Source organism: Acomys minous (genome assembly GCF_964271855.1).
Source record: "Acomys minous genome assembly, chromosome: 2".
Classification (NCBI taxonomy): domain Eukaryota; kingdom Metazoa; phylum Chordata; class Mammalia; order Rodentia; family Muridae; genus Acomys; species Acomys minous.
Genome location: NC_140484.1, coordinates 44,905,245 through 44,919,721, shown reverse-complemented (window position 1 = coordinate 44,919,721; position 14,477 = coordinate 44,905,245). Strand labels below are relative to the sequence as shown.

The 14,477-nt window shown below is 40.8% G+C and overlaps 1 protein-coding gene across 8 annotated transcripts in view; it reads right to left on the bottom strand.

The window, feature by feature from the left end:
* Positions 1–5,064: 5,064 nt before the first annotated feature.
* Positions 5,065–14,477, bottom strand: part of TLE4 (TLE family member 4, transcriptional corepressor) — a 135,756-nt gene continuing 126,343 nt past the window's right edge. For all 8 annotated transcript variants that reach the window (XM_084773048.1, XM_084773052.1, XM_084773049.1 and 5 more), the window contains 6 exons: positions 12,087–12,336; positions 10,971–11,218; positions 9,519–9,666; positions 9,172–9,322; positions 8,765–8,841; positions 5,065–6,765 (listed from right to left, as the gene is read on the bottom strand). In XM_084773048.1, coding sequence (XP_084629174.1) covers positions 6,658–6,765; positions 8,765–8,841; positions 9,172–9,322; positions 9,519–9,666; positions 10,971–11,218; positions 12,087–12,336 — 982 coding nt within the window. In that variant the 3' untranslated portion in view covers positions 5,065–6,657. The remainder of the gene's footprint in view (positions 6,766–8,764; positions 8,842–9,171; positions 9,323–9,518; positions 9,667–10,970; positions 11,219–12,086; positions 12,337–14,477) is intronic.

The following is a 14,477-nucleotide window of genomic DNA, read 5'->3' as shown; positions in this document are numbered from 1 at the left end:
TACTTGCTTTGGTATCAAACTTTTCTGTTGTGATAAAAGAGCATGACCAAAAGCAACTTTACCTTATCTATCATTCAAGAGGCAGAAAACACATATCAACACGCAGCATAGTATGGGTGGCTGCATTTATCTGCTGGTACATGCACTTGATCAGACATGACAACGTGGCCTTTCTTAATAAGCAGCAGACTGAAAATCAAAGTTTCTTTTTAAACTTAAAAAAGTGCATTTTTAGCATAGTTGTCAACCTGTGCCATCCCTACCATATTTACACCTAAATTTTTTTCATACCAAGCCAAATAGTTCTCAGAACAAATACCTGCTGAAGATGCCGTCTTATCTTACAGCTGGAGAGGGGTACTTGGAACAGGGAAAACAGGAACATTCACTACTGGTTGGCATTTCAGCCATTAGCACATAGTTATCGCCAAAGCAAAAAATAAGGATAGCAATGGACCAGCACTCAGTTCTAGATACGACACCTTCCTAGATTTGGCAAAATTTATTTCATAAAAGATTTTCCAGGGACCACTGAGGAATAGGATTGTAGGCCTACAACAGTCCTAAAAGATGGTGCCCAATTATCCTCTTGGGAGCCAATTCTACATTTGTCTAAATAGCCGACTTCTTGCACCAGCTTCACTGTTCCTCACAGAAAAGCAACTCAGAGAGTAATTGAGTTGGTTAAGGTCAGTGATGACATCATAACTAAAACTGCAAAGTCATCTGCATTGCTGAACGGTTCCTTTTGCAGTGGCACAGAATGTGCTGGCTTTATTTTACACATGAGTGGTGCTAAGCCCTAACTGAGTGTAAACTTGAACCACAGGTGAAAACTTTTGGGCACCCAGAATAGTGGCTCTCAGGTCTGCAAGTAACTGTGTAATTTAACTTGAAGCTCATGAATCCTTTGAGAGTGTGGCCTCTGTTATCTCAGCAACATTTTAACAGGACTACAAACAATTCTGTCTTAAGTGCAATGGTAACTCATGAATCAAAAACCAAAACAGTCATCAAAGAAAAGATTTGCTATGTAACCCATCTGTCAAATATGAATATTGTACATGTGATAAAGTGCAAAATAAAATACCCACAGAAACAAAAACAACCAAACCAGCAACAACAAAACGAACCAGAACAGACATTTATCAAGACTAATAAAGTTTTAAAAGAAAATCTACCACATTTTGAAATTTGAATGAGAAAAATATAAAGCACGTTTCCTACCAGGAAATTTGCAAGATATTTTTGATGTCATGTATTTTTAAATATCTTCATTAATATGAAAAGTATATGGCTTTTAAACAATACTACCTGCCTATATATAGGCTGTCACATACTTTGGTTTTAGTTACAGGCCTCCAAACCTCTCAGAGCCAGTGAAGCAAGACCCTGTCCAGCAAGCACTTCTCAACTTTCCTGCACTCACAACAACGTTCTTGTTCACACAAACCATGGTGCCCAAAAATTGGCACAGAGAGGGACTGACTATCACTGTGGAAACCATAACTAATTTTCCAGACTCGGCCATAAAGTTGGAAATCAGATTTCATTAAAATGATTGTCTAGAGGAAGCATGAAAAACTAGCAAAGCATGTTGGTTGTTTAACAAGCAGCTTGAACAGCTGATTTCTTCAATGAATCCCCAGAGCTTTGTTTTTTGAGAAGAGCAGGTGCCAAGGCTTCCCAGGAATGCGGTTTACTCACAGCTGTACCTGGCTTCTATGTATTAAGTTAAACTCTACAGAGGTAGAGGATTTTGCAGGGACAATTTTCTGCTTGCAGGACTCCAGTTCTGCCATCTCTCTGTGTTCCTCATTTCCTGATGGAATCTCTCCTGGTCCCTGTTCTTGTAGCCCATGATGGAGCAGCTCCAAACATCACAGGTCTCTCATGGTGGTAGGTTCCTACCACTCAGTCGAAGTTCTAACTTCAAGATTTCCCAGGAGGACAAATATCAATCAATCAATCCTAGCTCAACTCATGGCTAAGTGTTCCCTTGGAGATACCAAAACATTTAACCTATGGAAGGGCAGCAGCAGAGGAACTGTAAAGGCAATCTGCTTTTGATAGAACAAATTACATGACTTGGGAGAAACATCAACGTGCCATTAGGTGAAGGCATCACACATGTGACCTTCCATTTCTGCTGTACACAGGATGATTCTAGACTGGACTGCAAAACAGGAAACCAGGGTTCTTTGTCAGCCAGTGCCCCAAATTCCCCCCCTGGAGTTTGGTAAATAGTTTCTCACTTGTGATCCTTTATTTTCTATGTGAACATGCTTGTAGTAGCATTCCTCCGCTCTCCTTTCTGGGCCTGATGTGAGGTCAAACTGGGCCCCTTGGCTCACAGTCTTCTAGACTAACGTCAGTCCTGTAGGAATTAATTCTCTGCAGGCAAACTCTGAAGGCCCCAGCTGAGAACTCTGCTTTAGAAGGACCAGTCAGCTGTCCTGCACACTCCCAATAGGGATGTACAAAATCACATTGCCCACTATACCTATTGTTAAGCACCCAATCAAAACACAACAGAAATTGCAGTGTAACAGGGAAATGTTCTTCCTGACCTTGGTTCAATACTGTTTCAACACTCTCATAAGACCCTTTCTGCTGTGTGCAGCCATTTCTATTGCCAATCTGTAATATACTAGAACCCCAAAGTAAATAAATGCAATTAGTTCAAAGAACGGAGGCAGCTGTCGGCTGCTGCTCTACGAAATGCCTCCAGAAGAACTTGAGAAGTGGCAGGGTCCAGGTCACCACTGAAACTCAAGTTGCTCTGGAAAGTATCTGAATAATTAACTTTTTTTTTTTTTGGCACTGATTTTTGTAATTGCATACTCAAAGTTGGACAATGAATCTCAGGACTAATTTTCTCTTACTACTGCCAGAACTCAAATCAACAAATAGTCTAGTCAGAGTTTTCAGGGCAGCACCAGTCCATGAAGGTCTACTGAGGCACCCCAAAAGCAACCAACCCACTGGCTGATGATCAGGCTGCACATGAGGTTGGCACGTGCATCATATCTGGCCAGAATGCCTTTGACTGAGGACCTCAATTTCCCTTGTCCTTGGTTGCCAAGAAATTTGTGATTGTGGAATATACTTGAAGCTAGAGTTTAATTCCCAGCATGTCTAAATATTGTAGGCCCAAGCAGCATTGCAGGTCTATCACTCCATGAAGCCATTTTGCTAAGTATCAACTCAAAATGAGGTGTGCAGCTTTCACATCTTGAAGTCTGTAACTCTACACTGGATCCACCAGTCTTAGAAGGTTTTTACAGCTCCTTTGATCTGGCTTTCCTTTTACTACTTTCATGGTTCCCGCACTATTATCCTTCCATTGTAATTAAGTCTTCACTGCTTTGGGGAGACACATCTTCACTGTTCTTCAGACTATGCAAGAACCACAAATAGAGCGAACTCTAAGGTAAAAGCAACAACTGAGTTTAAGTAATTATCTCTCTTATTTTCCTTCTTTTCAGTGATGAGAGAACAGACCACCACCACTTGCCATACCTGAAGCCACAGTCCTAGCACCTTAAACTTATCTTTATAGTTCAATAGTTATGGCACAACTTCTATACACATTAAGGCAAGCCTCCAGTTTGTATATGCCCTCTATACTCAATTCAGCAAATGACTGATGGCTTTACTCTGGAACGCCACCCACACGCTCTTGCTTTAGGAACGTAGTGTCCTGATGGCATTATATTTAAGGAGGCAGTGGAACATTTAAGAGTGAGGCCTAGCAGTCAGAAGTCACTAGGGGAGTCTTCTGATCTTATACAGTCCCTGGTTCCGCCTATGATCTGTGCTTCTCAGTCAGCATCATGTGAGTGTATGTCTCTGCCTGCTGTGCCTACTATCTGTAATAGAGCCAACACTGACAGTCACAGTGCCTTTTCTGCTGGGCTGAAACATCTCTGAGACAGTGAGAAGAAGGAAAAAAAGAAAAAAAAAAGAAAAGCCAAACAAACAAAAAACCTACCCTGTCTTAAACTGATTCCACCAGGAATCCTGTCACAGTGACAAGAAAAGTAAATATATTCATATATGCCTAGTGTCAGACTGGGGAAGAGCTAAGCTCTCAGCTTTCTCTGGTGATATCAATTGCTACAAAGAGTCTGTTGACAAAGCCAGTTCTCTTTCTGGCTAACCCCACCAGACTTAAGAAGTGTGTTTTATGATATGCACAGACATGGTTTTTTGTTTGTTTTTCCTTTTGACTTTCTACATTCTCAGAGCCATACTGGCAAGTAACTAACAAAATAAAGGAGAAGTTCAAGGCCCTGAAAAATCCAACATCCTTTCTTCTGGCAAGTGTGACCCTGTCTAGAGTTACACCTCTGTAGACAGTCACTCACCACTTTCTCAGCAACTTCAATGTATCTGCATACCATGCTACAACAGTCAGATCATGGCACCTCACTGGACTCGCTCAGTACCTAGCTGGGTCTCCTATGGCTGATCACTGCAGACTACCTTGGTGTTCCCAAATCCTGAACTGCAAATTGGGACTCTTCTAAGTTCTTCCTTTCCCAAGTCTTCACAAAACCATCTAGCTCAATATGCTTCTAGAATCTTCTGTGTTTTGGAGATTCCTCAAACCCCAACAGTTGGCAATGGCCCAATTTGCCAAATTCTGAATGCTATGTTAGCTCCAGAGCGTTCATTAAAGAAGTTGTGAGGTCCAGTATAATAGTTGCTAGCCCTCATGGGGCTAATGAGCATGTGAATGTAGTCAGTGTTACAACGTTCACAATAGCAAAGAAGATTTTCTAACATTTGTTCTAAGAATTAAGTTTAAATAGACCCAAGTGGCTAGAATGGCAGCACAAATGTGAATAGTCCAAGTCTGAAAGGCTCAGTAAACATTTGGTAACCACCTGTCTTCTATAACTTTCATGCTTTCTGGGTTATCTCAAAAGAAGAGGAGGAAAAATTAGCAATAGTTCAAAACCTATACTACTTAACAATCTCACTTGAATTTAACTAATGATTTTAATATAGGGACTGGCATAGACAAAGAAATTAGTGAAATAATTAGAAAAATAAGCATTCTAGAAGTTATTTGTTTAATGCTTAAAAGTCTGAATGCACAAACAATCTACCATCATAGAAGTACTGGTGGCCAATACAATGCGTTAGAACTATGTACAATGCACAGTTTAGTATCAAAATCTTTCTACACTGTAGAGTTTTATGAAACTGTTAATGACATCAAACACTAAGCACTTAAGACACCATTTTTTTTGCTACCACACGAAAAACGTCAATGACAGTCCATTTCAACTTGCAGCATCCATCCATTTCTAGTATGAAATTAAGTGATTTTTCTACTTATACAATAAAGTTTATCTACACAGTTCTTTTGATTTTGATCCATAGCAGCAAAGGCACTGTACATCAGCAGATCCACAGACTTAAAAGATCTTTTTAAAGCATTCAAACAAAAATAATAATAAAAAAAGGAGTCACATGTTATAGTTTAGCAACAACAACAACAAAAAAGATAACACAATGTTTCTGGCACAATGGCACAGCCTGTGTCCATTTCAGGGACATCCAACTAAGACACGGAAAGAACCAGAGGTAAAGAAAGCAAGCCATCATCCCGGGAGAGTCTCTTCTTTGTGGCTTTCAGAGGGTGGGCTCTGTAAACCCTCCTCTGTTGTGTGTGTGTATCTGTGTGTGTGCACGCATGCGCGTGTGTGTAAGACTTGCCTTGCATGGCGGGAGGCAGGCAGCACTCCTGTACCTGCAGCTCCTAAAGAGCATGACACAAAACAGCCCACATGTCTCACAGCAACACAACTGCCCAGAGACACACGGCTTCCCCTTGCCAGTAAATTTGGCAAACATATTTAGAGGAAATTAAGTTCTCTCTTTGAGGCCCAATTTAATGTGTTTATCTGTCTATATTACAATAAAAAAGGGAATTAAAAACATATTACAAAGATGCTTGTTAACAACTAAAAAAGAAAAAACATCCAATTGTTTTTGTTGAATGTAATCTAAAGTGATGGACATATTGGTTAAAGTTTCCAAACAGACTCAAAGGAATAGTAGTTGGCCTGTCATTTTCTACTTGTTCAGCCAAATTTCCAAATGGTTTTTAATATAAGTAGAAAACAAAACAATCTCATAACAACACAGCAACATATTGCTTCCATGTGTAATTATACATTTCACGTCTCTATACAGTCAATAGTCTACATTTAGTGACATTTTAATCAGTGACATTTTAAACCTTCCTTCCCCCCCTTACCAAAAGGGAGGGGGTAGAGCATCAAATACAATGCACCTTCATTATCAATGCAGGAGCGGACAGCTTTATTTAGTCAGTCATTGTTAGAAAGCCTTCTTTAAACAAAATAAATATATTACAGCTATGATACATAATTAAAGGTTCCATTCACTGTTAGGTATGCCATGTTCTTCCAAGTCGATAGCTGAGGATTTGGTATCACAGGTTCTTAATGAGTATTCACAATTCAATAGCAAGGAGAAGTGGGGCTATGTAAAGGGTCAGACTCCACAACTGCAGTGAGTACTGGAAATCCTTGGTTTTAGATGTGAGAGGGGGTGAACAAAAAGTACAACAGCGCAAAGTGCTACAAGGAGGAGTCCGGTTTTCACGAAGATTTGTCCTTAATAAATAACTTCATAAACCGTAGCCTTCTTGTCCCCAGAGCCAGTGACAATGTACTTGTCATCCACAGAGATGTCACAGCTAAGCACCGATGAGGATTCTTTGGACTATGGAAGAAACATATCAAGAATGTCACATACAGGTACTAAGAAGCAGGAGGAGTGGTAGGAGCAAGTGCACAGCCAAAATGCACCATGGAGGACCCAGAAGCCCTGCAGATACAGGGCAGTCCGAGCAATCCTAGACATGGCAGTGCTCACCACTAGCTTGGGGCAGTGGTTCTTGCCCTTGAGGCATCAAAGAGAGCTAACTGAATGGTCAGAACACTCTTGCCAATGAAGCAAGGCCCTGTTTTAAATTTTATTTCTGGGGCTGGAGAGACAGCTCAGTGGTTAAGAGAACTGGATGCTGTTCTAGAGAACATGGGTTCAATTCTCAGACTCCATATGGCAGTTTACAACCATTACTCCAGTTCTGGGGGGGGGGGGGGGAGGAGGAGGAGGGTGCCAACATCCTCTTCTGCTTCCCATGGGCGCCAGGTATGTAACATGGCAAGCACACAAAACACATTTAAATAAAGAAAAGAAAAGAAAAAAAAAACCCCTCTATTCTCTAGAAAGTACTAAGTAGGATACACAAGACATGAAAGAACCCCACCTGGCCCTGGCAGAGGGCCGGGAGCTAGGTGGTATCACAGAACAGCAGGCACAGCACAGGTCCTAACAAGTAATGGCAGCTGCTAGTAAACATACCCGACACTACTACCATAACACATAAAGACATCATGATGAATTCAATAGTTGTGAACTGAAACATACTGCACTAAAGGGGTGGAGGTGATGAAGAAATGAGGGCAGAGCACACATTTTAAACGAGTACCCTTAATAATACTTGAAACATCTGTAACTAGAAATGTAAGACAAATATCTAGTACACTGCACGTCTCTCAATTTTTTTTACTATAACAGTTAATTAAAAATTCCTAAGCCAGCATATACTTAAGATATAATATTTGTGTTTAATATAAAAGATGTAGTCTACTTATTTTTTTCTTTCAGTCTGTGTACCTAAGATGTCATAAAACCACAGAATTAAGGCATAAGCTTCAGTGGGGCATGGAGTGTGTCTTTAATCCCAACATTTGGAGGAGAGGCAGGTAGATCTCTGTGAATTCTAGGCCAGCCTGGGCTACACAGAGAAACCCTGTCTCAAAAAACCAGGAAGAAAGAAAGAAAGAAAGAAAGAAAGAAAGAAAGAAAGAAAGAAAGAAAGAAAGAAAGAAAGAAAGAAAGGGAGGGAGGGAAAGAGGGAGATATAGCCATCCTAACAATAACATCAGCTGGTTTGTCACACCAAAAACCTTGAATGACAGTCTAATTTTGGATTCAGGTAATTAATCAACTCTATGGTGACTTATTGTTATTTTGTTAAGGGACTTGCAAGCTTGTTCTATTAGTCCCAAACATGAAACAAAGAACATTCTAACTACAAATTAAAAACAGAAGTCTTTAAGTCCCCTATGAAATTCAACACATCTATAAGAAAACAAGAGAGATTTCATGCGCGTGTCTGTGTTTTTATCATGTCTAAATCTGGTGTTTTTACAAATAATTTCCCAAACAACTACACCAAATCCTACTTTGCTACTAAGAAAAATAAGTCTATACAATCAATCGAGTTTGACTGGACTTTTCTGAACATTCTTGGGAAAAAGAATTGACAAAAGAAAGTGAATAAAATAACTGGGAAAGAAAAGAGCCGATAGTACTCATGAGGGTATTTCAAAAATTTGTTAAAGATCTAAATAGAAAATGTGTACACAAACACAAAAATGTCAAAGACGTAATTCCCCAATTGAAAGAGGATTGATTGATTAAGTCATGGGTAATTCAGGATTTACAGTGATGCAAGGATCAGAAATCATAGCAAAAGATCCTCGTGTGGTTAATCCCCCTCCCTGCTTCGGCAGGATTTGTTCCACTCGATAGAAATGGTATCAGACGCTCCAACGTCATCTCTTAAGTAGGTACAGTACTCATAGGATGCTGCCCAGATAGAGATGGCATAGTCATCCACTACAGGTAGCTCACCACTGCTAGGTATTACCTGGAATATGCTGGCCCCATAAGGTGTCCTCCACGCATTCAGAAGGTTGTCCTTTCCAGTGCTTACAAACCATTTGCCTATAGGAAAAGGGATTTGTGTTACTTTGTCATTTGCTTCATAGAATGGTATTATATCAAGAAAGATATATTTGATTTTATATTATATATATTATATCAAAAGTAAAGCCCATAGTCTTCTGGACTTCATGAGTCACTGATTGTGAAGGAAAAAGTAGTTTAAGGCCAGCAATTTACATAGCCTATTAGGAAAGCATGCATGTTTAAGTACACTATATAGTTGTGAAGAGAGACACATTAACAAAATAAAAGTGTCAACGTTGCTGAGTCAAGAGAAGAACCAAGCAATCCTTCTGATTGATAGCAACTGAACAAAAGGGGCTTGCTTACCACAGTGGGCAAACTTGAGTGACAGCACACAGCTCTCATGAAGATGCAACTGGTATTTATCCGGCTTGGTGACATGTAACACTTCCACATTGCTATTTTCCATCCCCACTGCAAGCCACTCTCCAGTTGGGCAATAGCCCAAAGAAAAGATCTAGAATTAAAACAAATGATGGTGGCTGCAGCAGACAAGGTCTTATTAACCAGGAGGTATGCTCCTAAGTATAGAGGAAATAACAAAATCCAAAATGTACAGAAAGAATCAAGCCTAAAAGATGATCTCCAAGAGATCTACATTCAAGTGCACCACTTTTCTTTTAGTGGGTCACATTACTCAACATAGTCCACACCTGCGAGGTGAAGTCATGCTGTTGAAGCTGCCGCCCTTCACGCAGGTCCCAGGACCTCACAGTGTTGTCCAAACCGCCTGTCCAGAGCTTGGTGCCATCATTAGAAATGTCAATACAACTGGCTCCATCTGTGTGACCCTGGAATTGCCTAAAAATGTAAAATGGAGGGAAGGCCGTTGAAAAGTTAGTTTTTCTTTGAATTCAATTGGGACCTCCGCTGATCAAATTCAATGCAGGGTTTATCTTCAGATCTCATTTGGTTTACGCTTTCTACTTATTCAAATAATTAGAAAAAAAAATCAAAAAATAATAATAACATAATATAACATATATCTGTTTTGGCTGCGCAGTAGGGAAAGGCCCGTCTCACAAGAACCATTTAATAGAAGCACACACAGGGCGATCCACTGCCCAGGGACACCTCTAGTAAAATGTACACAGGTCATGAAGGAGAGAATTCAAAGTGGATCCTCACTTTATAGTTGAGGATAATCTTGACTATCCGAACCTTACCTTAAAGCCACAAAAACAAAACCCATTTTGCTTTTGGAATTGCAGCCCTTCAAAATAGGAGTGTAGTGGGTTCTTCTCTTCCCACACAAGCCCCCTATATCACAGGTAATGTTCCTAATCTCCTCCTACCCTTTTCTTGAGCATACTGTTTGCCATCATTTCTATAACCCTGTTGTCCACATGTCCTTAAATATGAAAACACAGCCGGTGTGGTGGCGCATGCCTTTAACTCCAGCACTCGGGAGACAGAGGCAGGTAGATCACCGTGAGTTCAAGGCTAGCCTAGTCTAAAAAGCAAGTCCAGGACAGCCAAGGCTAATACAAAATGGCCCTGTCTTCAAAACCAAAAATAAATAAATAAATAAATAAATAAATAAATAAATAAATAAATAAGGGGGGGGGGCAGGGAAGGACACAGACAACTTAGGCCATGTGAGCAGAAACAGCAACCCAGCAGCACTAGGCCCTTGGCAAGAGCCATGTAACTGTTGCAGAAGCTGTGCCACATGCAGCACCTAAACTAGAATCAAATACTACAACTTCTCATCAAGGAGCTAAGGGCGATGACTGGTGTCAGCAAGCACAGACAATAAGCTACTAGACATCTAAGGAGCCTACGAGGTGTAACAATATTCTTTGTATAAAAATGACCTTGACTTCTGAAAATATGCATCAGTAACACTGTGTATGTGTGTGTGTGTATAGTGAAACACTCATTTCATAAAATACAGTGTGGAAGCAAGATTTTACATATAAAATCTCTAAAATGCATCTGGTTCACAACACTTTTTAGAAAGTAGTTGCATTCCACCAAGACAGATACAGACAAATATGCAAACATACACATACAGGCAGACAGACAGACACACACAGAGCTTTGGGCACCATGTGGTAAATTAGCTTTCCATTACAATGTAGAAGTGTATTCAGCTGACCTACCTCACCAGGGTCTGGTTGTGCAGGTCCCACACTGCAATGTTGCCATCGCTGCAGCATGAGAAGCAGACCTTGGAGTCAGGGCTGATGGCCAGAGCATAGCAGGCGGGAGCTGAGGACGTCAGCTCTGCCTTGATGCGTGGGGTTGGAGCTGCCAGGTCCCAGATGGACAGTGTACTGGCTTCCCCTCCAACAATTAAGGTGCGACCATCAGGGAGCAATCTGCAGGAGCGGATGTAGTTATCCCTGTTCTATGGAGACAAAAGCCATCACAGAATTACTCATGAGGAAAGGAAAACAGCATTAACATGAGAGCAGAAATTCATAAAATTATTGTCTTCCCTTCTGGTGTAATGAGCCATCTTTGCTTATGACAATGATAAAGTAGATTAATGCTACAAAATTACATAAAATTAAGGAAGTACTTAAACTTGATCTACAAAATTTAGTACCAAGATATTTAATCTTAATTAGCACCCAAATACAAAGATCTAGTCCCACTCCCACCACCAAGTTAGGCAACAGATTCATATGCCCTGTGTACACACCACTGAAACCCTGGCATATTTTGCTGAGGACGAAGGATCCTGGTATTAAAACCACATCACATTTAAAGCTAACTGGCAGTTGGTTCCTTTGGATTAGCTTTGCCATGTATGACTAACAGGCATTGTGGATTCCATGAAGTGCCATCAATAGGAAGCAGAACAGGAAAAGACAATGTCTCCCATGTTCATGAATTTATGAAAATTGTTTTTGTGTGTACACTTAATTATGTTAGGTTAAATAATGCACCAGGATTCTTCTGATGCAAGAGAAGAAAACTAAGCTTCAATTTCTATGTAACCCAAGGACAAATGGTAACAGACCAGCTAAGGGCCTGGTAACCACATGAAGAGCTGACTGGAGATCTCAAGTTCTCATGTATGCTCTGTAGAAGCAATGTGTGAACTCTTAGGATTCTTGAACCAAGTGATTTTCCTTTGACTCTGGGGACAGAGTGAATGCAGATTGTACAGGTGCACATACCATACAGGAAGAACTGGATCACACTGACAGAAATCCCTATTTATCCTCTTCGGACTGCTATGATTTTTTTTTACCATCAGAGTCACTTACCAGGCAGTCTAGCTGAGAGACGGGGCTCTTGTTGCCAGGGTGGCTGATGTCCCAGACCTTTACACAGCCCTTGCCACCTGTGTACACGTGTCTTGTGGGATTGCTGATCGTCACTGCACACACCACCTCCCCATGGTTGAGGGTATTGATCTGTCGAGCATGTCGGGGGATCCCAGGTCCAATGAGGGCGTCAGGGGGAAAGGGTACAGGCTGCATCTGGCCATCAGCACTAACGTGAAAGGAGTATGCTCTAGGGTACAGGAAGGAAAAACAGTACAACAATTTAGAGAGCACTAGCTTCTGCATGTTTCCTTGTAGGACAGGGTCTCATGTATTCATGGCTAGCCTCAAACTCATCATGCAGTGGAGGATGACTCTGATATCTGACCTACTGTCTCTACTGCCCATGTGCTGTGATTACAGGTGTGCCCTATCATGCCTGGTTTAAACAGTGAAGAATGCAAGACCTAGGTTTCATACATACTAGAAACATACTCCATCAACTAAACTACTTTCTTGAAAATGTTATTAAACCATCCAATATAACAAAAGACAGAAAATCCTTTATTTCAGTGTCACTTGAGATGATCATAAACAAACAAACAAGAAACAAATAAATTCAAATGGATCTGGTATAGCACAATAATATAACCTTCAAAGCCATGGAGGTATGTCCATAACAAAATACCAACTGACTATTTAATAGTTGTTGTGTGATATTAGTAGTTACGTAGCCTTTCTGAATATAATTCTAACTTCAAAGAGAGAGGATGAGTCTATAGCTTACAGAGAGGACAGCTAATGTCAAATATATATAGTACCTATTTTTTTCACTCTAAACGTTCATTGCTTTGTACTTTTCAGTGGTTCTATGACCTGTAACAGATTTTTACCTATAGATGGATTCACTCCAACCAAATGAGTTATTAATGGAGATAAGTAAGCTAAAATTATGAAGCTCTAAAGAGTTCAGATTCTGTAGGTAAACACTGAAATGGCAGTTGTACACCTTGCCCTCTCCCCCCACTGGACAAAAAACAAAACAAAACAAAACAACAACAACAAAACCAAAGGAATGAATGAGAACTCGAAAAAGTGTTCTGTTCTGTCTGAGAATCCCAAGACCTACCTTACTGGTGTATAGCACTTCCATTTTTTCAGTTCACACCCTTAAAGCCTTGTGGTGTGAAAATATTTGAAACTGGACCCTAAGTCTACTTTTAGTATGCAACTGTTAGCAAGAGGATAGTGAGACTGCAGTGATGCAGATCAGCGCAGGGAGAAGCAGATGCCAAGAGCAGCTGGAAAGGGGTTGAGCTTATCTTGGTAGCTCTAGGGACTGTAGCCCTTTTTGAGAAATGTGTACCACACCAAGAGAAAGCATCTCTTTTAGTCAAGCAGGAGCTTGGACTAAGCCACACACAGGAACAGAACCAAAGCTGAGCGTTGGGTGGTGTGATTGACAAGTGCTCAAAGGCTGTCAGGCATTTGAACATGTTTGTTACCCAGTTGGTGGTACTATTTATGGTGGTGTGTCCTGTTTGGAAAGAGTACGGATGACTTTGAGATTAAAAGCCTCCTGCCACTAGGTGTGCTCTCTGCTTCCTGTTTGTGTTTGAAGACATGTGCTCTTAGTTACCTGCCTCTTGCTGCTTCCCTGCTACCATGGACTCTAAGCCCTTTAGAATCATATGCCAAAATAAACACCTTCTTCCATAAGTTGCTTTTAGTCACCGCTTTATCACAACAATAGAAAAATACCGGAAACTGATAGTTTCCAGTTCTTACTGCAAAAGTATAGGCTGGTTATATTACAAAAAGCCCAGCATTGAGGGCATGTCACAGCTCCTGAGGAAAGGGTTGGGAAACTCGGAAGTGAATAGGCAGAGGATATTTTCCAAGTCAAACAAAGAAGACGTGGAGCTACACTATGTGTGACCTCAGACTAGCAAGCTTACCATGACTACAAACATAGATGGTGGGAATACTGGGAGCAGGGGCTGCAATTCACAGGACCTGGCTTGTGAGGCAGGTAAGGCCATCCTGGATAGGACACTTGGATTCTGGACACAGTATTTGGGCTGATGATGAGAACTTTTAATACAGGTAGAACAAAGTAGGCAGATCTTTGCCATAGATAATCCTGGACACAGACAAAGCCACCAGGGCTTTATTTATAGTCGTTTAGGCACACTGTAAGCTTTCTGTCAGGTCTTTAGAGGAAACTCCATCAAGGTAGAAGATGAGGTAGATTCAAACAGCAGACGTCTAAAAGAAGCAGGATTTTCACAGAAGTCAGAAATTTAATTCATCAAGAAACTGCACAGGGGGCCCTCAAGTAACACCATTGAAATGACGGCTATAGGTTTTGAGGAAAAGGAAAGGGCATCT